General features: G+C 46.3%; 1 protein-coding gene across 1 annotated transcript; it reads right to left on the reverse strand.

The window, feature by feature from the left end:
- Positions 1-2,102: 2,102 nt before the first annotated feature.
- Positions 2,103-26,987, reverse strand: LOC121536344 (cholecystokinin receptor-like). The gene is made up of 5 exons (XM_041843619.1): positions 26,531-26,987; positions 9,833-10,081; positions 8,090-8,354; positions 4,896-5,023; positions 2,103-3,292 (listed from the first exon to the last, which is right to left on the reverse strand). The coding sequence occupies exons 1-5, from the start codon at positions 26,691-26,693 to the stop codon at positions 2,748-2,750; spliced, it is 1,350 nt and encodes a 449-aa protein (XP_041699553.1). The 5' UTR covers positions 26,694-26,987; the 3' UTR covers positions 2,103-2,747.
- Positions 26,988-27,344: the final 357 nt, after the last annotated feature.

Genomic DNA, 27,344 nt, shown 5'->3' on the forward strand with positions numbered 1-27,344 from the left:
GAATAGAAGACTGAGTAATCGTTTTGCAAGCCAGATAAACCCTGTCCTAAACACTGCCAGAGAAACCCTGTCCTAAACACTGCCAGAGAAACCCTGTCCTAAACACTGCCAGAGAAACCCTGTCCTAAACACTGCCAGAGAAACCCTGTCCTAAACACTGCCAGAGAAACCCTGTCCTAAACACTGCCAGAGAAACCCTGTCCTAAACACTGCCAGAGAAACCCTGTCCTAAACACTGCCAGAGAAACCCTGTCCTAAACACTGCCAGAGAAACCCTGTCCTAAACACTGCCAGAGAAACCCTGTCCTAAACACTGCCAGAGAAACCCTGTCCTATACTCTACAGTCAGCCTCAGAGATGGTTGAAGGTCCCATGCCATCTAATCACCCTCTCTTGACCCAGTCTCCTATATTTAGGCAAAGGTCTGTCTCTACATGGTCTAGTCCTAACACAATAGCAACTATGGAGAGTTCAACAAATCATGAGAGCTTTTAGATTCCATACATGCATTTGGGGTAACCACACGGAACAGTCCCTTGTCTGTACTGCTCAACCAAATCATGGACCTGCACCCCTCAAAAATGACCTAAAAAAATGCACACCATACATCTTTCTTTGTGAAATTGACAGCATTGTGTTGTAGTGAGGCTGAGGGAAGTATACCCTCCACTCTCACAGGCTGAGGTCATAACACAATTAGTATAAGCAGAGTGGATGGGGAAGAGACTCAGGGCTGTGTCTGAAATGCCGCCCTGTCCCCTAAATAGTGCACTACTTTTGATCAGAGTAGTGCACTTCATAGGGAATAGGATGCCAGATCAACCTCATGCATGAAGGACAACGCCAACATGCCCAACAGAGACGCCAAAAAGAGAGCATCAAATATAAAGAATAATGTGTACCGCCCTGTAGCCAGACAGATGACAAGACAGGATAGTTTATAATAACGATGTGTTTGGTAACTCAGAGGGAGCAGTAATTCAGTCAAAAACATCTGATTTGAATTTAAAAACCGCAGCCTCCAAATAATATAATCTACAACGTTAGATCATTTTTACAGAGCTGCATAAGCCAGTGATTTGGGCTATCCTTAGATAATGCGTAAGCCACTCAGTCGGTTGAGTCCATCCCCTGCTCAGCTGAGTACCATCACACACCCTGTTAGCAGCAACACAACAAACACACATACCAACACTGCAATGGATACACAGACGATATGGCGCTTTAGATGACCATAGAGCACATACACTGTACACTACCTGTCATGATATGCAACAAGAGTTAAATATAATATGCAATTTAGCAGACGCTTTTATCCAAAGCGACTTACAGTCATGCGTGCATATTTTTTTTTTTGTGTGTGTATGGGTGGTCCCGGGGATCGAACCCACTACCTTGGCGTTACAAGCGCCGTGCTCTACCAGCTGAGCTACAGAGGACCACAGTTGCCGGGTGCTCAGTTGTCTGCAGAGACTGAGCGGTTTTTGAAAAAGCAAAGATGCACCTCTAAAAAGAGACAGAGGCAACTGAGCTGGATCCAGATTAACAGCCCAAATATACAAGAACAGTACCTCTCCAATACCCCCCATTCCTTAGTTTTGTTCTCTGCTGTCTTCACTAAGGTTGGGTTGGGTTGGTTTGGTCGCAGTTAAGTCTGGCCTCCAATCCACATCCAATCCAGTCTGGTCAAGACCACAATGTAACACACTATTTACAATGTCCACCATGAATGGCACAGTCCACAGTGCAGTAAACAGATAATGCTTGAAGAAAGCGCAACATGTTATAGGCAGGCACAACAGAGTTCCCACCTTCAGGACATTGACAACACTAATAATAAGCACATATTCAGCATTTTAATCCCCAAAGTAAATTGAGAATAAGTAGAGGCTTTACTGATACTGTGTCAAACTACTGCCCTGCGACCCCTAAAGCTTATCATTCAGGAATACACCCCCCTACCAACCTCAGGAGGCTGCTGAAGGGAGGACAGTTCATAATAATGTCTGGACTGGAGTAAATGGAATGGTATCAAACACATGGAAACCATGGAAACCATGTGTTTGATGTGTTCGATACCATTCCATTTATTCCATTCCAGCCATTACTATGAGCCCGTCCTCGCCTATTAAAGTGCCACCAGCCACCTGTGCTACCAACACATAACCCTTATATCCCACCCTCATAATAGTTCCCGTCCTATATGAGGGATTCATCAGCAAACATGAAAGCAAGCTTTTTAAATGAGTCCCAGGTGATAACGAAATAACTACATAGCCATACATACAGTATTGAACAAAACATTGTTTTCCCATCACTTGGGACAAATGTTAATGCAAAACTGTGCTACTATAGTATTTCCTTCTTTCCTTTTGTTTCGCAACTATTAAACAGTGTATCATTTTCCTATGGGTATGTTAGGAAAGCATTCTCCATGGTTAATGAGTATTTTCCCTTTTTTAGTGTATACTACTGGTTTGATTTACCCATGGTCATAGGTTAATTCATCCCTACAGATAGATATAACTATCTCTCTGACCCCATTGGCCGCCTTGACATTAGCATTGCAGTAATGGTCAGGCGTTGGTTTCCCTATAGACCGTGGGTGCATCTCCCCATACTTACTGACCGCAGGTTAACAGTTTCCCTAAAGAAATTACATAACAACATATCTCTCTGGTTTCCCCCCTTGTCCCTCCTGTCCTCCCATGTCCCCCTCGTCCCCCAGTCAGTCAATGGTTCCTCTCTCAGCACGTCCCCATAGTGCTGACCGTGGTGTAACTAAACTTGGACATGGACACCCCCATAGCCATGGCGTCCTCCTCTCCATCCCGCAGCCCGTGGCGTCTGTGTCGGCAGGGCTGGCGGCAGCAGCAGGCGAAGGTGGCGAGCAGTGCCTTGCGGAAGCGTGTGTTCATGAAGCAGTAGATGATAGGGTTGACGCAGGCCGAGGTGTAGGACAGAAGGTGGATGAAGGAGATGGGGGCACCAGAGAGGGCACGGCGGGCAGAGACTGGGTGGAAAGCCTTCCAGGTGTTGGCGCAGTAGAGGGGCAACCAGCACAGGAAGAACAGAGCAACGATCACCACCAGCATCCGGATCACACGCTTCTTGGCCAAGAGTTTGGCCTCCGAGGTGTTGCTGCGGGGACGCTCCAATTTGGACGCACTCGCCGTCGATGATGTCAGAGTGGACATCTCCATGGAGCGCGGTCGCTTGGCGACCTGGACGTAGCAACCATCTCCGTCGTCGCTGCTGCAAGCACCGGTGGCGGTCAGGCCATTCTTAAGACCTGTGTAAGGGGCGGGGCAAAGAAGGTGACAGAGAATTTACTTTCGAGTCAAGTAGAGGTCCAAAACTGTGAGGAGGGGTCAGACCAATTAGGTTACATAACTAATAATTTCAGGTCACAGAGATTTATGATCCATTTAACACCCATCTGAATTTAGCCATGATGAGCCACACATACACACACCCTCCCACACCCTGCTGTAACTGTACTTTCCACCTGTCCCAGGTTTCTTCTCCTCCGTTTCTGATAATTACCACCTGTTAAAGATCCCATCAGAAACGCTTTCTGTGAAGCAAGCCTCTTATAAAATACCGCTCACCTTAAAGGGATACTTCGGGATTTTGGCAATGAGGCCCTTTATCTACTTCCCCAGAATCAGATGAACTTGTGGAGAGCATTTTTATGTATCTGCGTGCAGTTTGAAGGAAGTTGCTAACTAGCGCTAACGCAATTCCTAACTAGAGTTAGCGCAATGACTGGAAGTCTATGGGTATCTGCTAGCATGCTTCCAGTCATTGTGCTAATGCTAGTTAGTATTGGCTTGCAAAACTACCTCTAACTTTCTTAATACTGGACACAAAGACATACAAATGGTATCCACGAATTCATCTGACTCTGACACAACGGTGAATCACCAAATGGTGGGTTGTGGCTAAAGATCCAGATAATCATGATTACATTTACATTTTAGTCATTTAGCAGACGCTCTTATCCAGAGCGACTTACAGGAGCAATTAGGGTTAAGTGCCTTGCTCAAGGGCACATCGACAGATTTTTCACCTAGTTGGCTCGGGGATTAGAACCAGCGACCTTTCGGTTACTGGCACAACGCTCTTACCCACTAAGCTACCTGCCATGATGCAGGGGTAATTGGTACAGGCAGTGTCTAAAGGAAGCTATCCCTGCCAATAGATTGAATATAGAATAGAGGGAGAGGATAATGGAGGAAATACCATTTGCTGTGGCCTGTGAAGTAGATATGATTTGCAAAATCACAGATGTATTTTAGAGGAGGCACATCACCAAAAACCTGAGTCACATCACTCATCTGAGGGTTAATGTGCCCTCGCTTTCTCTCTTCCTCCATATCACTACCCCTCTGTTTCTCTCTCCCTCTCCATCCCTCCATCCCTCCCTCTCTCATATTGGATAGACAGATGGTGAAGGCGAGGCCTACAGCCATCAGCCAGTTCCATCCTCTAATAGAACAGCAGCAGCAGCAGATATACTCCACATATCAGATCATTCCAGCTACTCACTTACATACTGACTAAAGGTTATGTTGCTCTAACCTGCAACACATTAATATGATTGGATTGCTAATGAAATGTTCATTCTGTGTGACCATAATTAAGATTATCATTCTGATAAAAGGGGGGTTGGGGGGAATGGTAGATAGCCCAAATCCTAATAATCTGGGAAGCACTAACGGGCAGAAACAGGAAGATAAGCAATTTTTCCAGTACTGAAATTTCAAATATTTGTAGTTCATTCCAATTCAGCATTCTAATGTCTTCTTACTAACCCCTCTACTGGAAGAAGTAAATAAATGTGTGAATAATTACATGTGTGAATAATGAAATAACAGTAATGAAGGTCTCACCGGGGGATGATGTCTTCTGGCCCATCTCAAACTGGATTCCTCGGTACAGCTCTCTGGAGATGAGTCCATAGGCCACGATCATCACCACCCCCGGAACAACAAAGAGGGCAAGCAGCAACATCATGTTCCTGGGACACACACAGGAAGTGGGGTTAACAAATTTCCCTTAGACACTGATCAAAGGTCAGTTGTGCCTTAACCCTCTTAAAATGGTTAAGGTTAGGATGTTTAGAGACTACTCTAAGGCCAGCTTCTAAAAGGAGCATTGAGAGAGCATAGGAGAAAGGGGCTCGCTCACAGGAGACTTCCAGAAAGAGGTTAGGCAGAGGAAGTCCAATAGGCATTGGATTAGAAGGAGCAAACCGGAGTGAGGTATCTTCAGTTCTCGAATATCTTTGCTGTGGTCCAACCGGTGGAGACAATAAGGGTTGCTACCCAGTATAGAATACATTCCACCACAATGATGTTATCCTATTCAGTCGTCATGGAGGACAAAATATGTGGGAAGGGGAATTCGAAGAGTATTAAATATGTTACTATGGACATTGAGCTAGTGAATTAGGAATATAAATTGTTGGAATTAAACTACCGCTCTGGGTAAAGTCACATGAATTAATAGTCCATTGAAATAATTTAGAGGCACCACGGCTATTATAACAATATTCCACAATCATAAGAGAGCCTGTAGCAGATTAGAATCATTAGATTTGCATGCATTTTTCATTGGAACAGTCTTTTCTTCTTTTTGGTTCCTAAAAGGGTTTTAACTTGCCTTTGTAACTCACAATTAAACCCTTTGGAGAGTGGAAGAGAGGGTAAAGAGAGTATGTTTCGTGCATTTCATTAATCTCAATAATGATTTCAAATGGATGTCTGACAACAGCAGAGGAGGCTGGTGGGAGGAGCTATAGGAGGAAGTGCCCATTGTAATGGCTGGAATGGAATGGTATCAAACACATCAAACATATGGAAACCACGTTTGACTCCGTTCCATTAATTCCATTCCAGACATAATGAGCCTGTCTACCTATAGCTCCTCCTACCATGAGGAGGAAAAGAGAGGGAGCTATAAAGAGGCGGGAGAAGAAGCGGTAGATGGTTAGAGAGGTCTCACTGGTGGAGACAGAGGAGAGAAGGTATCACTGGTGGAGATAGAGGAGAGAGGAGGTATCACTGGTGGAGATAGAGGAGAGAGGAGGTATCACTGGTGGAGATAGAGGAGAGAGGAGGTATCACTGGTGGAGATAGAGGAGAGAGGAGGTATCACTGGAAAGATAGGGAAGAGTAATGTGTTAACAGTGAGACATTACTCCTGAGCTGATTTGAAGGGAGAAAACAAAACTAACCTGTTCAGGTGTTGCTACTCCCTCCTAGCTCTCTCTCACTAACTATTACTTTAGTTTTCTGGAGAACCTCAGTAGTGTGTGTGTGTGTGTGTGTGTGTGTGTGTGTGTGTGTGTGTGTGTGTGTGTGTGTGTGTGTGTGTGTGTGTGTGTGTGTGTGTGTGTGTGTTTGTGAGTTAGTTTTTCGCACAAGAGTAAGGGTCATGGCGGTATCAACATGAGAGAATAATGAGAGAGCAGCATTACACCTACAGGCAGTGTTTCCTCTCTCTCATTGCTCCCCCAGAGGACCCCTCCACATCAGGCCAATCACAGTGCACCTGGTGACCTGGCATTTACTGCTACTACACTGACACATTCATGACTTATCGCTGGTGGGAAAAGGTCAGCTGGAGAAGTTTCTCAAACCTCAAGCTTGTTTTAGTGGAAAGTTACACTTTATTTAGTTGTTGCCCCCATTTTAGTGATGTGTTTATATTCTAATGAGTATGCAAACACAACATTGTCGTATCATCACTCTAATGTATAGGTGTAGACAGTTTTCCTTTGTTCGTCATCACAGTTCCATCCAAACCTCCTGAAATGCAGTAGTAAGCAAAAGGTAAGATGAGTATGAGTACACACCCACCCACACACACTTCATACACAACCTCACCCCCACTCCCCCCCCACCCACACACACTTCATACACAACCTCACCCCCACTCCCCCCCCACCCACACACACTTCATACACAACCCCCCCACTCCCCCCACCCACACACACTTCATACACAACCTCACCCCCCACTCCCCCCCACACACACTTCATACACAACCTCACCCCCCCCACCCCCCACCCACACACACTTCATGCACAACCTCACCCCACTCCCCCCCCACCCACTCCCCCCCTACCCACACACACTTCATACACAACCTCACCCCCACTCCCCCCCACCCACTCCCCCACCCACCCACACACTTCATACACAACCTCACCCCCACTCCCCCCCCACCACACACTTCATACACAACCTCACCCCCACTCCCCCCCCACCCACACACTTCATACACAACCTCACCCCCACTCCCCCCCCACCCACATACACTTCATACACAACCACACACCCACTCCCCCACCCACACACACTTCATACACAACCTCACCCCCACTCCCCCCCCCCACCCACACACACTTCATACACAACCTCACCCCCACTCCCCCCACCCACACACACTTCATACACAGCCTCACCCCCCACTCCCCCCCCACCCACACACACTTCATACACAACCACACACCCACTCCCCCCCCCCACCCACACACACTTCATACACAACCTCACCCCCACTCCCCCCCCCCAACACACACTTCATACACAGCCTCACCCCCCACTCCCCCACCCACACACACACTTCATACACAACCACACACCCACTCCCCCCCACCCACACACACTTCATACACAACCTCACCCCCCCCCCACCCACACACTTCATACACAACCTCACCCCCCCCACCCACACACACTTCATACACAACCTCACCCCCCCACTCCCCCCACCCACACACACTTCATACACAACCTCACCCCCCCCACCCCCCCCACCCACACACACTTCATACACAACCTCACCCCCCACTCCCCCACCCACCCCCACTTCATAGACAACCTCACCCCCCCCCCACCCCCCCCACCCCACCCACACACACTTCATACACAACCACACACTCACTCCCCCCCCACCCACACACACTTCATACACAACCACACACCCACTCCCCCCCCCCACACACACTTCATACACAACCTCACCCCCCACTCCCCCCCCACACACACCAACTCCCCCCACACACACACCAACTCACCAGGTCTGCTCCACCTCACGATAGGGCCAGATGTGGCGACACATGCGTGTGATGGTGATGTTGTCCTTTAGGGGGACGTGTTTCAGGTGGCTGAACACGGGGTAGGGGGTCATGATCATGAAGGACAGGAGCCAGGTGGCGGCGATCACCCGGTAGGCATGGGAACGGGTCTGCCACGCCCGCGACTTCAGCGGGTTGCAGATGGCGCTGTAGCGCTCGATTGCTATGGCAACCAGGCTGAAGGTGGAGATACTCACGGATACACCTGTTGAAAAGTAAGGAAATGAGAAAAGACATACATACTTAAAACGTTTTCTGTTAACTAAAGTTACGTAAAAGTTCTGCTAAGTTAAATTCTTGAAAGGTTCAAACTTTTCAAAAACATCAGGGATCAGATTAAATGTGACCCTAACTGTAGTTTATGAATCAGAGATTAGTATGCGCTGAGCATTTTTGAGTGAAGATGTATTTTTAAGGATGTGTTAGTGAAACATGAGTGTGAGACCTTGGCTAGATAGAGATGGTGTTTGAGGAAATCACATTTCGCTGAACCTCCTGATCTGATCGCTATGATCCCCACGGCCCCCAGACTGGAGAAGGGAAATTACTCTTTGCTCACCTCCTAATCCATATCCTCCTGCTAGCTGGAACATGACATGAGACTATGTGTGTCTGGGTGCGTGTGTGCATGCCTGGGAGCCTGCATGCTTGTGTGTGTTCATCCATGTGCGATATGCTATGTATGTCTGTGAGGGGTCCTGTGCTGCGCTATTCTGTGGGGACCATCGGGAGCAGCTGGAGATCACGGCCAGCGGAAGACAACAGCAGATTCCCAGAGCCTGCCCGTTCCCCTCAATGCATCCTAATGATGATTCTCTGTCTCACAGTTCCATCCATGCCACTGGGTGACAATGGTTTCCTAACTCCACACATCCTACATGATAGCTGTCCTTTCAGTATGCTCTCTCTCTCTCTCTCTCTCTCTCTCTCTCTCTCTCTCTCTCTCTCTCTCTCTCTCTCTCTCTCTCTCTCTCTCTCTCTCTCTCTCTCTCTCTCTCTCTCTCTCTCTCTCTCTCTCTCTCTCTCTCTCTCTCTCTCTCTCTCTCTCTCTCTCTCTCTCTCTCTCTCTCTCTCTCTCTCTCTCTCTCTCTCTCTCTCTACAAATGGGAAAATAAATAAACATAAATATGGGTTGTATTTACAATGGTGTTTGTTCTTCACTGGTTGCCCTATTCTTGTGTCAACAGGTCACAAATCTTGCAGCTGTGATGGCACACTGTGGTTTTTCACCCTGTAGACAATGGAGTTTATCAAAATTGGGTTTGTTTTCTAATTCTTTGTGGATCGCTGTAATCTGAGGGAAATATGTGTCTCTAATATGGTCATACATTTGGCAGGAGGTTAGGAAGTGCAGCTCAGTTTCCACCTCATTTTGTGGGCAGGGTGCACATAGCCTGTCTTCTCTTGAGTGCCAAGTCTGCCTACGGCGGCCTTTCTCAATAGCAAGGCTATGCTCACTGAGTGTACATAGTCAAAGCTTTCGTTAAGTTTGGGTCAGTCACTGAGTCTTCGCTGTCTCTCGCTCTGCCTCTCTCGCTCTCCCCCATCTCTATCCATATCCTCTCCACACCTCTCTAACTCTCACACCCTCCCTCAATATTTTCCCCTCTCTCCCCCGTTCCTCCCCCAATATCACCACCGTCCCTCCCACTGTCTCTTCCCCTGTCCCTCCTCCTGTCTCACCCATGAGGTAGGCCACTATCTTGCACATGGCCGGTCCGAAGATGAAGTCCTCCATTAGGTTGGGGATGAGGGTGAAGGGCATGCAGAAGATGGCCATCATCAGGTCGCTGACTGCCAGCGACAGCAGGAAGGAGTTGGTGACCGTCCTCATGCGCTTGTTGACCGCCAGGACTACAATGATGAGCAGGTTTCCCAACACACTGAGGAGGAAGATGACCGAATAGAGCAGGATACGCAGCGAGTCCACCTCTGGAGGGAGGAGGAGAGGGAGGAGGAGAGAGGAGGAGAGGGAGGAGAGAGAAGAGAGGGAGGAGAGAGGAGAGAGGAGAAGAGAGAGGAGAGAGGAGGAGAGGGAGGAGAGAGGAGGAGAGGGAGGAGAGAGAAGAGAGGGAGGAGAGAGGAGAAGAGAGAGGAGAGAGGAGGAGAGGGAGGAGAGAGGAGGAAAGGGAGGAGAGAGGATGATAAGAACGAGAGATAGAGAACAGATAGAGGGGTGGGGTCGGTTAATGAAAGAAAGAGAAGGGAGAATGAGAGAGAGGGGGTGACAAACAGAGGTGGAGATCACATAACATGATACATTTAAAGCCTGATGGAAGCAATAAGATCCCAGTCACAATCCAACACAGTGTGTATGTTGTGTTCCTTAGATAGGATTGATGGTTATCATGTCATGACCCCAACAGCACTATTTATAGAAGCCCATCGAGTGGAGCGGCCCAGCCAGGCAGAGGAAGTCTAAGAATGTAATTAATGAGGGCACGAGGCCTGTTAAGAGGCCCTAGTGCAGTTTAACAGATTAATCAGTACTGTTTAAAGGGATACTTTGGGATTTTGGCAATGAGGCCTGTTATCTACTTCCCCAGAGTCAGATGAAGTCGTAAATAGCATTTTTACAACAAAATAAATCAGTCTCTGCGTGTAATTTGGAGGAAGTTGCTAACTAACGCTAGCGCAATTGCTAACTAGCATTAACGCAATGTCTGGAAGTTTATAGGTAAATGCTAGCATATTAGCAGATACCCATAGACTTCCAGTCATTGCGCTAATGCTAGTTAGCATTGGCTCGCGAAACTACCTCTAACATCCTTCACACTGGACACAGACACATAAAAATGGTATCCACAAGTTTATCTGACTCTGGGGAAGTAGATAAAGGGCAGTATATCTTTAACATACAGCTCAATAACATCACCCTGTTTCAACGTGTCTCTATTGATCTCTACCTCTACAGCCTGCAGCCAAATGGCCTTGGGGCATCCCAGAGAGAAAGTGGTGGGAAGGGGTGTGTGTGTGTGTGTGTGTCTGTGTCTGTATGTACAGTTGAAGTCGGAAGTTTACATACACCTTAGCCAAATACATTTAAACTCAGTTTTTCACAATTCCAGACATTTAATCCTAGTAAAAATTCCCTGTTTTAGGTCAGTTAGGATCACCACTTTATTTTAAGAATGTGAAATGTCAGAATAATAGTAGAGAGAATTATTTATTTCAGATTTTATTTCTTTCATCACATTCCCAGTGTGTCAGAAGTTTACATACACTAATTAGTATTTGGTAGCATTGCCTTTAAATTGTTTAACTTGGGTCAAACATTTCGGGTAGCCTTCCACAAGCTTCCCACAATAAGTTGGGTGAATTTTGGCCCATTCCTCCTGACAGAGCTGGTGTAACTGAGTCAGGTTTCTAGGCCTCCTTGCTCGCACACCCTTTTTCAGTTCTGCCCACAAATTTTCTATAGGATTGAGGTCAGGGCTTTGTGATGGCCACTCCAATACCTTGACTTTGTTGTCCTTAAGCCATTTTGCCACAACTTTGGAAGTATGCTTGGTGTCATTGTGCATTTGGAAGACCCATTTGCAACCAAGCTTTAACTTCCTGACTGATGTCTTGAGATGTTGCTTCAATATATCCACATAATTTTCCTTCCTCATGATGCCATCTATTTTGTGAAGTGCACCAGTCCCTTCTGCAGCAAAGCACCCCCACAGCATGATGCTGCCACCCCCGTGCTTCACGGTTGGGATGGTGTTCTTTGGGTTGCAAGCAGCCTCCTTTTTCCTCCAAACATAACGATAGTCATTATGGGCAAACAGTTCTATTTTTGTTTCATCAGACCAGAGGACATTTCTCCAAAAAGTATGATCTTTGTCCTAATGTGCAGTTGCAAACCGTAGTCTGGCTTTTTTATGGCGGTTTTCGAGCAGTGGCTTCTTCCTTGCTGAGCGGCCTTTCAGGTTATGTCGATATAGGACTCGTTTTACTGTGGATATAGATATTTTTGTACCTGTTTCCTCCAGGATCTTCACAAGGTCCTTTGCTGTTGTTCTGGGATTGATTTGCACTTTTTGCACCAAAGTACGTTCATCTCTAGGAGACAGACCGCGTCTCTTTCCTGAGCGGTATGACGGCTGCGTGGTCCCATGGTGTTTATACTTGCATACTATTGTTTGTACAGATGAACGTGGTACCTTCAGGCGTTTGGAAATTGCTCCCAAGGATGAACCAGACTTGTGGAGGTCTACAATTTTTTTTCTGAGGTCTTGGCTGATTTGTTTTGATTTTCCCATGATGTCAAGCAAAGAGGCACTGAGTTTGAAGGTAGGCCTTGAAATACATCCACAGGTACACCTCCAATTGACTCAAATGATGTCAATTAACCTATCAGAGGCTTCGAAAGCCATGACATCATTTCCTGGAATTGTCCAAGCTGTTTAAAGGCTCAGTCAACTTAGTGTATGTAAACTTCTGACCCACTGGAATTGTAATACAGTGAATTGTTGGAAAAATGACTTGTGTCATGCACAAAGTAGATGTCCTAACCGACTTGCCAAAACTATAGTTTGTTAACAAGAAATTCGTGGAGTGGTTGAAAAACAAGTTTTAATGACTCCAAACTAAGTGCATGTAAACTTCCTACTTCAACTGTATATGACAGAGCGAGAGAGTGAGAGAGAGAGAGAGACAAAGACACAGAGACAGAGAGGGAGGAAGTAAGGTCAATTAAAAAGATAAATAGTTCCAGTCTCCATTGACTACCTTAAAAGGTTCTATTGGGATACTTCTTCTGGTCTGGAAAGCAATTGGAAACCAAATGGATGATTCTCAAAGCAATCATATTTTTTTCTCTCTACGAGACACCATTCACTTCCAGACCATGGCCTAATGCGCCGCCATTAATTATGGCGATTACATTTCTAGCCGTGTCTATAGGTCATGAGAAAGTAACAGTAGATAATAATGTATTGCTTTATGATTGAATAGGGGGGATAAGGAATGTTCATTGGAGAAAAGTGGTATAATAGCTAAGACCTGATAGTGTATAGTAAAACACTATAGTGGCTTTATTTGAAGTGTCACTTAAAGTATGCTACCATGTACTGTACGTCACTGACCCAAACTCACTGTGGGCCGAATCAGGAATGTGAGTGAGTGAGTGAATGGATCAGACGTGAGGGGGCAACCATTTGAAATGAAATGTAGCTCAGGTTTAGGAGAGAGAGAGAAAGAAAGAGAGAAACAGAGACAGACAATTTGCACATTGTTACAACACTGTGCATAACCATGATAGAACATTTGAAATGTCTATTCTTTCGAAACTTTTGAGTGTAATGTTTACTGTTAATTTCTGATTTATTATTTCACTTTTGTTTATTATCTATTCCACTTGCTTTTGCAATGTAAACATGCTTCCCACACCAATATAGCCATTTGCATTGAGAGAGAGAGAGAGAGAGAGAGAGAGAGAGAGAGAGAGAGAGAGAGAGAGAGAGAGAGAGAGAGAGAGAGAGAGAGAGAGAGAGAGAGAGAGAGAGAGAGAGAGAGAGAGAGAGAGAGAGAGAGAGAGAGAGAGAGAGAGAGAGAGAGAGAGAGAGAGAGAGAGAGAGAGAGAGAGAGAGAGAGAGAGAGAGAGAGAGAGAGAGAGAGAGAGAGAGAGAGAGAGAGAGAGAGAGAGAGAGAGAGAGAGAGAGAGAGAGAGAGAGAGAGAGAGAGAGAGAGAGGGAGGGAGGTTTGGTTGGTCAGGTTTTCGATGAGGCAGCGGTAGCCCCAGAGGATTTTGGCCTACAGCAGGTCATATCCTGTTAAAGTCGATATATGTTGTCCAAAAGGCCAACTCGCCGAGCACAGATCGATGTAGTTGGATCATAGGAATATAAATCGATACATCGATGTAGTAGATGGATCGTTACACCCCTACATCACGCTGTAATATGCAGTAACAAAAATATCTTCACACACACTCTTTCTTTCTTTCCTTCTCTCTCTCGCTCTCCCTCACTCACCTCTTCATATAACATTACCCAGATGCTGTGTCTGAGCTCTGAGTTGGCACCACCTCAGTGTTGGCTCATTAGAATGTGTTTGGAGGCGCCTGCAATTAAACACATTCTCAATAACAAGTTGAGCGGAACTGTGGTAAGTGCATTCACGTGTTTGTGGCACGTATGTGCATATCTCTCATGAAAATATGGCTTCAGCCTAATCGAAGCCAATTAGTTTCCCTGTGTGCTCGGTGGCTGTGCAGGGAACAGCCATAACTCCCTGAGCACATTTACTTTTGTCATCCTGCTGGCTGTCTGTACCAGAAGAGGAGAGGAGCAAATTCTCTCCTTAATTACCCATGGGATATCAATATTGACCATCACAAACGCACATCACCCCTTCTCAGAGAGAGAGAGCGAGAGAGAGTGGTAGTGGAGACAGACAGAGAGAGAGCGAAAGAGAGAGAGAGAGAGAGAGGTAGTGGAGACAGACAGAGAGAGACAGAGACAGAGACAGGGAGGGAGGGAGGGAGGGAGGGAGGGAGGGAGGGAGGGAGGGAGGGAAACAGAGACATACTGTAACTAGAAAAGAAAGAGAATTGTACATTTCCACCCCTTGGGTCAGAACCTGGGCCTATAGCTTCCATCAATACTTCACCCAACTGGCAAGTTTCTTCACTGACATTTTCAACCTGTCCCTGATGGAGTCTGTAATACCAACATGTTTCAAGCAGACCACCATAGTCCCTGTGCCCAAGAACACTAAGGTAACCTGCCTAAAAGACTACAGACCCGTAGCACTCACATCTTTAGCCATGAAGTGCTTTGAAAGGCTGGTCATGGCTCACACCAACATCATTATCCCAGAAACCCTAGACCCACTCCAATTTGTATACCGCCTCAACAGATCCACAGATGATGCAATCTCTATTGCACTCCACACTGCCCTTTCCCACCTGGACAAAAGGAACTCCTACGTGAGAATGCTATTCATTAACTACAGCTCAGCATTCAACACAATAGTGCCCTCAAAGAACATCACTAAGCTAAGGACCCTGGGACTAAACACTTCCCTCTGCAACTGGATCCTGGACTTCCTGACGGGCCGCCCCCAGGTGGTAAGGGTAGGTAACAACACATCTGCCACGCTGATCCTCAACACAGGGGCCTCTCAGGGGTACTCCCTGTTCACCCATGACTGCATGGCCAGGCACGACTCCAACACCATCATTAAGTTTGCCGACGACACAACATTGGTAGGCCTGATCACCGACAACGATGAGACAGCCTGTAGGGAGAAGGTCAGAGACCTGGCCGTGTGGTGCCAGGATAACAACCTCTCATTTTACATTACATTTTAGTCATTTAGCAGACGCTCTTATCCAGAGCGACTTACAGTTAGTGAATGCATATGTTTATTTTAATTTTTTTCATACTGGCCCCCCGTGGGAAACGAACCCACATCCCTGCCGGCCAAACCCTCCCCTACCTTGGACGACGCTGGACCAATTGTGCGCCGCCCATGGGTCTCCCGGTTGCGGCCGGCTGCGACAGAGCCTGGACTCGAACCAGGATCTCTAGTGGCACAGCTAGCACTGCGATGCAGTGCCTTAGACCACTGTGCCACTCTGGAGTCACTCTCCCTCAACATGTTCAAGACAAAGGAGATGATTGTGGACTACAGGAAAAGGAGGACCGAGCACACCTCCATTCTCATCAACGGGGCTGTAGTGGAGCAGGTTGAGAGCTTCAAGTTCCTTGGTGTCCACATCAACAACAAACTATCATGGTCCAAACACACCAAGACAGTCGTGAAGAGGGCACGACAAAGCCTATTCCCCCTCAGGAGACTGAAAAGATTTGGCATGGGTCATCAGATCCTCAAAAAGTTCTACAGCTGCACCATCGAGAGCATCCTGACTGGTTGCATCACTGCCTGGTATGGCAACTGCTCGGCCTCCGACCGCAAGGCACTACAGAGGGTAGTGCGTACAGCCTAGTACAATCACTGGGGCCAAGCTTCCTGCCATCCAGGACCTCTATATCAGGCGGTGTCAGAGGAAGGCCCTAAAAATTGTCAAAGACTCCAGCCACCCTAGTCATAGACTGTTCTCTCTGATACCGCACGGCAAGCGGTACCATGGCGCCAAGTCTACGTCCAAAAGGCTTCTTAACAGCTTCTACGCCCAAGCCATAAGACCTGAAATTCCCCAACAAGCAGCTGATTGATTTGAAAAACATTGATGATTTGAGAGCTGACACCGCGCCCTCGTCAGGACGCAGCTGTCTCCAATTTACCAACTCCTCCTGAAGCTATATAAGCCCCAGTTGCTCAGAACCAGAATTGCTGAGAGTTACAGCATGTTGGTTGTATGCTAAGAGTTTGGTATGTACTGTGCTCTGAGAACTAATTGTAATGTTTTGTGTTAGTTTGTGGGTCAGAGTTTCTTTAATGTCCTGAGTAAGTTTTTTCTCAGGTTTTGTTGTTGAACCAGTTTGTGCTATTTTTGTTTCATTTGTTCCCAAGGGGGGAAGGGGAAGGCACCTAGGGAGTGCTTAGGTAAGAGGCCCGCGGGCATACATTACCCGTAGAAGTTGACTGTCTATGCACACTAGGAAAGACCTGGGCGGACCATCCTTTTGTATTTTGGTTAGTGCACCAGGTGGTGCTAGTTAAGTAAGTAGTGGGTAGGCAGGTAAGGTAAGAGAGGGGGCTTTGATATTTACTTTCTTTGCTTTGGTTCCGTCCAGCCCCTTTTCCCCAAACTTACCGTGCGAAGGAATACATTCCCTGTTAATGGTATTCTCTGCCTTTTGTCATCCTTACTCACACCTACAGTGCCATACCTATTTCACACCACGGAGAGTTGAGTTGTAGCAGGGTGTTGCGTTCCCTCTTCCGAGAGGCGTGCGTAACAGTTATACATTTTTTTACTTAACACTTATTTTTCTTAAAACTGCATTGTTGTAAGTAAGCATTTCACTGTAAAGTCTACACCTGTTGTATTCGGCGCATGTGACAAATACAATTTGATTTTATTTGATTTTTGGGTATACATGTGCTAACTGATTACTCAAATTGTAGTTTGTTGAACGTTTCCTCAAGTTTCTCTCCCCAATACTCACTAGCCTAGCAACCTCGGCCTCATGCACCAACATTTCCAAATGTAAACAACACACACAGATATCTTCCTGGTTAGATTTTCCCCATTTTAAGGTACAGCACAAATCTCTCCTTAGCTTACACAGTCAGAGGGGGACGGAGAGCGGGAAACTACTGTGACAATCCTTTTCAAGGTTAGGAGAGTTTGTACACAAATTCAGCGGGAGACCGTCACCAAAATCACCCCAGAGGGAGTTCTTTCGAACAGGACAGTACCTGTACGTTGGTTTCTCCTTCCTGGTCCGCCCAGGCCGCAGGCGTGGTTGAGGATAGCAGTGTTCAATACACGAATCGGGTTCTCAGTAGGTCTAGGTCCAACAGCCAACAGGTAAGTCCAAACAGTCCAGGTCATACACGGTAAATCCAGCCGATATATAGTCACTTTTCTCTTTTTCCGTGGTTCACAGATTTTCTCTCCCTCTCTCTCTCCCTCCCTCTCTCTCTCCCTCTCTCTCTCCCTCCCTCCCCCTCCCTCTCCCCCCCCCTCCCCCTCCCTCCCTCACCCCTTATATGTGGGTCGGCCCCACCTTGCTTCTGGGGATTGTAGTTTTTGGCAGTCGGCCATTTTGTGATCAGTAGTTGGCCATTTTAGTGAGAGGGCAGAGCCCGTTTATTAGTTCTGCCCTCACATATCTGCCATTAACACTCTGCCCCCTTCTTTGCCACACATCTCCCCCCCTAGCTTCGACCCCCTAGGTCAGGTTACCTCAGCAAAATAGGCATGCATGCGGGATAACCCATCCACATTTCCTTCCCTGCTCTGTGTTTTAACCCTCCCGTTGTCCTAGGGTCAAAATGACCCGCCACTGTGTTGAACCAACTTTATTTAATTTTTATATTTTTTGGATCATTTGTGAGAAGGAGGCAGTGATACTTTCTTTAAAGTCTCACTGCCTCCTTCTCACAAATGATCCCAAAAATATAAAAATTTAATAAAGTTGGTTCAACAAAGTGGTGGGTCATTTTGACCCTAGGACAACGGGAGGGTTAAGTCAAATTGAAACGGTTGGAGACTCAAAAACCACTGCATCACCCGAGCGTTCTTCTCTTTAGCTCTATGCATCCAGGTGAGTGGGGCATGGTCACTGATGAGGGTGAAGTGGCGCCCTAGCAGTTAATATTTCAGGCTTTCTAGAGCCCACTTTACTGCCAGCGCCTCTTTCTCAACGACTTAGTAATTGGCCTCCCGTGGTTCCAGCTTCCTGCTTAAAAACAGGATGGGGTGTTCCACCCCTTCTACCTCTTGGGAGAGCACGGCTACCAACCCGACCTCTGAGGCATCCGTCTGAACCACGAACTCACGCTATAGTCTGGTACCACCAGCACTGGATTACAGCAGAGAGCCTCCTGTAATGTTCTAAATGCTTTGGTGGACTTTTCATCCCATTTTACCATGTTTGGCTCTCTGGCTCTAGTCATGTCGGTGAGTGGGGCGGCCACTGTAGCATAATTTGGGATGAACTTCCAGTAGTAACCTGTCAACCCTAGGAAGGCTCAAACCTGCTTCTTATTTACTGGTTTCGGCCATCCTCTAATTGCCTCAACCTTCTTAAGTTGGGGTTTGATTAACCGTCTTCCCACGGTGTATGCCAGATACTCGGTTTCCTCTAGCCCCACATAACACTTGGCAGGGTTCGCCATGAGCCCTGCCTTCCTAAGGGCGTTTAGCGCTGCCTGTACCCAGGGTAAGTGGAATTCCCAATCTGGGCTGTAGATCTCCACGTCATCTAAATAGGCTGCGGCATAAGCTCGGTGCGGTTTTAGGACCTGGTCCATTAGTCGTTGAAAGGTGGCTGGGGCCCCATGTAAGCCGAATGACATGACGGTGTATTGAAACAAACCGTCAGGGGTTGCGAAGGCTCTCTTTCCTTTGGCTCTGGGGGTCAGGGGAATTTACCAGTAACCTTTGGCTAGGTCCAGGGTTCATAATGTAACGAGCTTTACCAACTTTCTCCAATAGTTCATCTACTCGGGGCATGGGGTAGGCATCAAACTTGGAGATTTAATTTACCTTCCGAAAATCATTACAAAACCACAAAGACCCATCGGGCTTGGAGACCATCACAATTGGGCTAGACCACTCACTATGTGACTCTTCGACCACTCCAGCTGCCAACATTTTCTCAGTCTCCGCTCTAGTCGGGCTCGTCGAGCCTCGGGTACCCGATATGGCCTCATGCTCACTTTTTTCCCTGGTAGGGAAACAATATCATGAGCCGTAACCTCAGTTCGTACTGGTATCCCTGAAAACACATCTGTTTCTCTGGATCAGGGTCTTTACTTCCTGTACTTGTGTTGGGGACAGAGTTGGTGAAACTTGCACGTTGGCTGCCCCCTGAGTGGGTGTGGGGTAAGTGACAATTTGTGTTTCTCTCTCTCTCCATGCTTTTAACAGGTTTATGTGATAGATCTGTTCTGGGGTCCGACGACCTGGCTGTCGGATCCGATAATTAACTTATCCTATTTTCTCCAGCACTTCATACTGTCCTTTCCATATGGCTAGTAGTTTACACTCTACCGTGGGGACCAGCACTAACATCTTATCTCCCGGTTGAAATTCCCTCAGGGTATCCTTCCGGTTATAAGTGTGCAGCTGGTGCTCTTGTGCTTGCCTCATGTGCTCTCTGACGATGGCCGTGACTTTGTCTATCCTGTCTTGCATTGTCGTGACGTGCTCTATAACACTAGTATAAGGAGAGGCCTGGTGCTCCCAGGTTTCCCGGGCGATGTGTAAGATTCCCCGGGGGTGCCTCCCATATACTAGCTCAAAGGGTGAAAACCCCAGCGAGGCTTGGGGAACCTCTCTAATGGCAAACATCAGATATGGCAACATGAAATCCCAGTTTTTACCATCCTTATTGATTACCTTTGTGAGCATTGACTTCAGGGTGCGGTTGAATCTCTCAACCATCCCGTCCGTCTAAGGATGGTAAACCAAGGTCCTCAACTGTTTCAACTGCCACAACTTACAAAGGTCCGCCATAAGGTGGGACATAAAGGGGGTCCCCTGATCAGTAAGGATCTCCTTTAAAATCCCTACCTTGGTGAACAGGAGCACTAACTCCTTGGCAATATTTTTGAATGCCATCGTCCGAAGGGGAATGGCTTCTGGGTAGCGAGTGGCATAATCTACCCAGTATTATATCATACGGCATCTTCTTTAATAGAACAGTAGGTCGCAATACAGTGAGGGGAAAAAAGTATTTAATCCCCTGCTGATTTTGTACGTTTGCCCACTGACAAAGAAATGATCAGTCTATAATTTTAATGGTAGGTTTATTTGAACAGTGAGAGACAGAATAACAACAAAAAATCCAGAAAAACACGTCAAAAATGTTATAACTTTATTTGCATTTTAATTAGGGAAATAAGTCCCGGTTTTTGGCTTTTGCCGGAGTGTCTCGCCCCCAGTCTGGTTCTTTCCCCCTCCCAATGCTGGAACAGTCATACCCGGTCCGCTGGTTCACCTGGGCTTGGGAAATTGGGATTTTTCCTCCTGTGCCTGCTCAGAAGTTCCTGCCATACAATATCGTTCAACCAAGGCCACGAGATGGTCGGCGGAAAGTACTTAGTTCTGGCCAACCCATCGTCGAACTTCTCGGGGTAGACCTCGCTGAAACTGGTTGAGTACGATGGTCTCGACGACCTCGGCGGATGAACGGGTCTCCGGTCGCAACCATTTCCGTGCCAGGTGAATCAAGTTGAACGTCTGTGTTCGAGAGGGTTGTCCAAGTCTGTAGGCCCACTGGTGGAAGCGATGTGCCCTCACGGTATTGGTCACTCCCAGTCTAGTCAGAATCTCTCCCTTTAGTTTATCATGGTTCTGTGCATCTATCAACTCCAGGTCGTCCTGATGCATTCGTATCGCATCCCGATGAGCTATTTGTTGAGCTCTAGTTGCCTCTTGTTGGGCTGCCAGTGCTTGTAACAGTGCCTGTATGGCTCTTTCCATACTAATTGTCCCTGAGCAAACTGAACGAAACAAACAAAACCACAAAAAACCTGACTACCCTTCCGAGTGCTAACTGAACAAAAAAATATATATATATGAAATGTACATTTACATTTACGTCATTTAGCAGACGCTCTTATCCAGAGCGACTTACAAATTGGTGCATTCACCCTATAACCAGTGGGATAACCACTTTACAATTTTTTATTTTTTTATTAATTTATTTTTTTTTTAAAGGGGGGGTAGAAGGATTACTTTATCCTATCCCAGGTATTCCTTAAAGAGGTGGGGTTTCAAATGCCTCCGGAAGGTGGTGAGTGACTCCGCTGTCCTGGCATCGTGAGGGAGCTTGTTCCACCATTGGGGTGCCTGAGCAGCGAACAGTTTTGACTGGGCTGAGCGGGAACTATGCTTCCGCAGAGGAAGGGGAGCCAGCAGGCCAGAGGTGGATGAACGCAATGCCCTCGTTTGGGTGTAGGGACTGATCAGAGCCTGAAGGTACGGAGGTGCCGTTCCCCTCACAGCTTCATAGGCAAGCACCATGGTCTTGTAACAGATGCGAGCTTCAACTGGAATCCAGTGGAGTGTGTGGAGGAGCGGGGTGACGTGAGAGAACTTGGGAAGGTTGAACACCAGACGGGCTGCGGCATTCTGGATGAGTTGTAGGGGTTTAATGGCACAGGCAGGGAGCCCAGCCAACAGCGAGTTGCAGTAATCCAGACGGGAGATGACAAGTGTCTGGATTAGGACCTGTGCCGCTTCCTGTGTAAGGCAGGGTCGTACTCTCCGAATGTTGTAGAGCATGTACCTTACTAGCGGTATGGCTAGTCCATTTATCCGGTTCAAACGACAATGTGCCCGCATTCTCCACCACGTGTGACAATCCTCTTCAAGGTTAGGAGAGTTTGTATACAAATTCAGCGGTAGACCGTCACCTAAATCACCCCAGAGAGAGTTATTTCGAACAGGACAGTACCTGTACGTTGGTTTCTCCGTCCTGGTCCGCCCAGGCCGCAAGCGTGGTCGAGGATAGCAGTGTTCGACACACAAATCGGGTTCTAGGTAGGTCCAGGTCCAACAGCCAACAGGTAAATCCAAACAGTCTAGGTCATACACGTAAATCCAGCCGATATATATAGTCACTTTTCTCTTTTTCCGTGGTTCACAGATCCACAGCCCCTTGCTCTCTCTCTCTCTTCCTGGTTTGTCTTAACCCCTTATATGTGGGTCGGCCCCACCTTGCGAGCGTTCCCCTTGCTTCTGGGGATTGTCGTTTTTGGCGGTCTGCCATTTTGTGATCTGTAGTTCTTGTTGGGGTAGCCATTTTAGTGAGAGGGCAGAGCCCGTTTATTAGTTTTGCCCTCACATATCTGCCATTTAACACTCTGCCCCCTTCGTTGCCACACATAAACGGAGCTAGTAGTTGTGATTGTTTAGAGGGGTAATCCACACTAAATCCCTGTGCATACATGTTCACACTGATATAAACATGACAACCACTGAGTCTGCCTTGTTAGAATCACACAAAACAACACCATTGTGTACACATAGTAGTTGTGGGGGGTTAACTAACTGCCTTGCTCAAGGGCAGAACAATAGATCTTTCGCCTTGTCAGCGCGGGGATTCGAACTGGCAACCTCCCAGTTACTGGCCAAACACGCTAACCACCAAGACATCTGCCACCCCATCACCCTCAAAACACTGTAAAAACAGACACTGAATAGCAAATAGTGGAAATGGCACCCTATTCCCTACACAGTGTACTACTTTTGACCAGGGCCCATAGACCTTTATATAGGGAACAGGGTGCCATTTGGGACATAGAAGGATTCTGCTTGTGACCAATAGCCTGTCTTTGGCACTGTCTCTAGCCTGTCTTTGGCATCTCTAGCCTGTCTTTGGCACTGTCTCTAGCCAGTCTTTGGCACTTTCTCTAGCCTGTCTTTGGCACTGTCTCTAGCCAGTCTTTGGCACTTTCTCTAGCCTGTCTTTGGCACTGTCTCTAGCCTGTTGTTGGCACTGCCTCTAGCCTGTCTTTGGGACTGTCTCTAGCCTGTCTTTGGCACTGCCTCTAGCCTGTCTGGCACTGTCTCTAGCCTGTTGTTGGCACTGTCTCTAGCCTGTCTTTGGGACTGTCTCTAGTCTGTCTTTGGTACTGTCTCTAGCCTGTCTTTGGTACTGTCTCTAGCCTGTCTTTGGTACTGTCTCTAGCCTGTCTTTGGTACTGTCTCTAGCCTGTCTTTGTCACTGCTTGTCACGTCCACCCCATTACTATATCTACTGCATGATGGGCCATGAGAATAAACATTACTTTTTAATGACACTAGCAATATGAGTGCACTAGGGCTGCAGACACTTTTTACTGGGAGACGTTTTATTAGTTTAATAAAAAATGTACAACAGTGATCATCTATCATCCAGCCTACTTTACAATGTAATAAGCATGATACGACAGGTGACAACTGTCAAGCACTTCTGTAAGAGATAATATCACTTGATGACCAGCTATATGACTGTCATATTGTATGTAGTGATGCACTAGGGCTAGTGAGAACAGTTTCCAGACAACCTGAGTTGCTGTGTGTGTCAAAGCCGTGTTAGATGACTTGTCCGGAGTTACGTCTTTTGATATGATAGCTTATTCTGTCTGCAGCACCAAGTCACTCATGATGGGAGGATTTATCTTAACACAAACCAGGGTCAACTACATTTCAACTCCATTGATTCACAAAATTAATTTAAATTGAATTAATTTATTTAATAATCTGATTTGAAAAGAAAGGGTGCTTTGCAGTCAAATTGATTTTCAATTTCTCACCTGAATTGACTGAATTGAAATGGAATCAATCCCAGCCCTTCAAGAAAGAGTTTAAATCAAGTATGACCATCTGTTTTACAATGACTAGAGGGTTTGAAGCATGTGGGAGTCGTCTGAGTCTGTTAGAGCTGAACCTCTAGTCCTCTGGTCACGGAGGCTTGGCTTGCTATGAAATCATTCAACCCGCTATGTGATTCAACCAGCATGCACCACTGTCTGTTTGTCTGTTTGCCTACTTCAGTCTACTGCTCTAAAAATACCAGAACACACGGGGACAAAGAGAAAGTGAGAGAAACAGAGAGACAGACAGAGAAATTAGAGCGGTTGAGTGAGAAAGTGAGGAAGTGTTAGGGTGACTGAGTGACTAAAGATGATGGCAGCAGCTGCGGTCTTGGATATTCCCCATCAGTGTGTGTGTGTGTGTGTGTGTGTGTGTGTGTGTGTGTGTGTGAGATTCTGAGGAGCATGCTAAATATAGTGTGTATTACATACAGGGCGGTGAAGGGCCTCCCTCAGGCTTCAGACTCTCCTGTCTCTGTACACAGCCTCAGTTTGTACCAACTGCTGTTGTTGACAGAGCGCTGGTCAAACACACACACACACACACCACACCACACAAAACACACATCACACCACAACACACACCCCACACACACAAGGTGTGGTATGGACCAGTTGCATACAGGCTGGTGTCAATGCTGAGTAGATATAGCCTAAAATCATTTAACCATCTGCTTCCCAATAATTATTTCTGACCAACATTCCCATCTCCCCTCAGGCTGTGTCTGTCTAATCTATATTGGTTGGTGCTGTGTACAATTCACTCCCACTCCTGTTTGACAAGAAACCTCCAACATGTCCTGACAATAATTGGTTTGTAATGATAATGGTTTTGTATCACAACCTTATTCCCATGTCAAAATCATTTTTCTGATTACATTTCTCAGACACCTGACACTTTCTCATAGGCATTCAGAGTTGATTTTCATTACGCTACATCAGCATCTCAGTATCAATCACTGATAGAGGGATGGGTGGAGGAGCTGGAAGGGTATGCTCTTTTTGGTCATTTCTCTAGCTATCAAATGTCACTCCACCCATCCCTCTATCAGTGATTGATATTGAGATGCTGATGTACCGTAATGAAAATCAACTCTGTCCATTACTGATCTGAGAGACGGTCACACACACACAGAAACACACACACACACACACAGACACACACACAGACACACACACACACAGACACACAGACACACACAGACACACACAGACACACACACACACACACACACACACACACACACACACACACACACACACACACACACACACACACACACACACACACACACACACACACACACACACACACACAGAAACACACACACACACACCCACAGACACAGACACACACAGAAACACACTCACACACACTGCCCTTGCTCTAAACAACAGATCAAAATGAGCGTGGGAAAGAGCCACCTTGTTAGAATTGTACAGATACAGCTGGAACATTGAGTATTCCAGATTGATCAAGTACAATGCTGACCTTGTGGAGAGAGGGTAAAGCCTCAGTCTCCTGACTGCACTGGGGACTGGCTTCATTTATAGTAAATATTGCAGTAGTAATGTCTGTCAACAATTTTTTTAAGGATGGGTGGTAGTCATGGTTTTAAAGGGGGGTAGGGGTGTATTTCCAGGAGTGACGATTTCTGAATGAGTGTGATGTTCTCTGGCATTGGGTTTAGTTGTGGCTAGATTGGATACATGAATGCGTAATGCGCTGTTGCTTTCGCTGCTGCTGCTATATTAATTAGCTACATCACTGCACACACACAAACGCACACAAACATATACACACTCACGCATGCACACACACACACACACACTGTATGAAAACACACTAGACTAGAGCTATTGTAATTCATTTGTGGAGAAGTCTAGGCATCTGCACTCTATGGTTGACTTACAATTCTTAGAAAGATAGAGGACACTGATTACTGTAGCAATCAGAACATTATGTTCCAGCCCATTTAAATGTTATTAATTACAACCAATTAATTATTATATTATATATAATTCGATTTGAAATTAAATTATGGAATAGCATCATGGTAACCTTTTAATTTGTACTTCGCATGTATTAGTGATTAACTTTTGCGTAAAATCGTTTTTTTTTTGTCTCAGGCTATCTTCGATATTTGGAAAAGGCCTATTGATAAACGAAAACTCAAGGAATCTGTGGTTTGAGCGCCTATTGCTGTTGAAATATAGGCTATGGTGAACTGGATTTTGTGTCAGATTAGCGAAAATAACAACGCAGTAAAAATATCATACAAGTACAAAAATAATAACAAACAACTAGAAAAAACAAAATCACGAATGTCAGGAAGAATCCAGTTAACAAACCAAAACACTGATTTTGTGTATAGTTTTTTGCGTATTTGGTCATTTCATTTAGTTTTATGAAATAACGTAAATATAGGTGGCCCGGCTCCTCACCTTTCTGTTTGACATGTTGCGGTTTGAGCACCACGGACGCGTTTCCACAGGTGGTGATGTTTGTGAGTTCCAGACTGACGTTCGTTGTTCCGATTGACCCAGCGCCTTGCGCTCCCACACACTCCAAGAATGGTGAGGTGTCGTTCAGGGTTTGTAAATCCATCTTGATGGTTAAAGAAAAATGTCAAAAGTGCACATTATATTCTTGCTATGTGCGAGCATCTGCTGTGGTCAAATGACTGCGTTCATAGAAATCCCCCAAAATATTTTTAAGTAGCCTAAATCTTTCCCAAAAATTATCCAACCAAATGATTGCTTAGTTTGTCTGTATAATTTTCCTGCTTAACCCATTTACTGGGTATCCTTGAAGTTTCCAGTTGCCAGTGTTCACCCCGGAGTTGAGAGGATCTCTGCTTTGCGTTGGGTACGGGGATCCCGCCGTGCCGCTGCGCCTCGCCCGTGACTGCGGCTCGGACTGCAGCCGTGAGGTTATGGGGGACAGCTGAATGCGTGGGAAGGAGGGGGGAGCGGCATTGCCGCTGGAAGTAGTTTGGGGGTGGGGTGCTGAAGAAAAATTGCCCGCACTGAAGATGTCTATATTGGTAGCTAATACAGGACTAGTAAAGACCCAGTGCACTACCTTTGTGAAAAAAAAAAAAACTAAATGTATTTGAGTGTTTACCAGCATTTGTGACTTGAGTCTGATAATTATCTGTACAAAACAGTTAATCTGATAATAAGTGTGGAATATAAAAATACTTGCTTGATACAGTATATGTTTTCCAGTTTCTTGAAATACTTTGCAAATGCAACT

Source organism: Coregonus clupeaformis, chromosome 23, assembly GCF_020615455.1.
Source record: "Coregonus clupeaformis isolate EN_2021a chromosome 23, ASM2061545v1, whole genome shotgun sequence".
In the NCBI taxonomy this organism is placed as follows: domain Eukaryota; kingdom Metazoa; phylum Chordata; class Actinopteri; order Salmoniformes; family Salmonidae; genus Coregonus; species Coregonus clupeaformis.

Excerpts from the sequence above, each read along its gene's own strand:
- LOC121536344 (XM_041843619.1), bottom strand. The coding sequence starts at position 26,693 with ATGGATTTACAAACCCTGAACGACACCTCACCATTCTTGGAGTGTGTG. Across the intron at positions 8,355-9,832 it reads GATAGTGGCCTACCTCATGG|GTGTATCCGTGAGTATCTCC; the intron begins GTGAGACAGGAG and ends ACTTTTCAACAG. Across the intron at positions 5,024-8,089 it reads CGTGAGGTGGAGCAGACCTG|GAACATGATGTTGCTGCTTG; the intron begins GTGAGTTGGTGT and ends TGTGTGTCCCAG.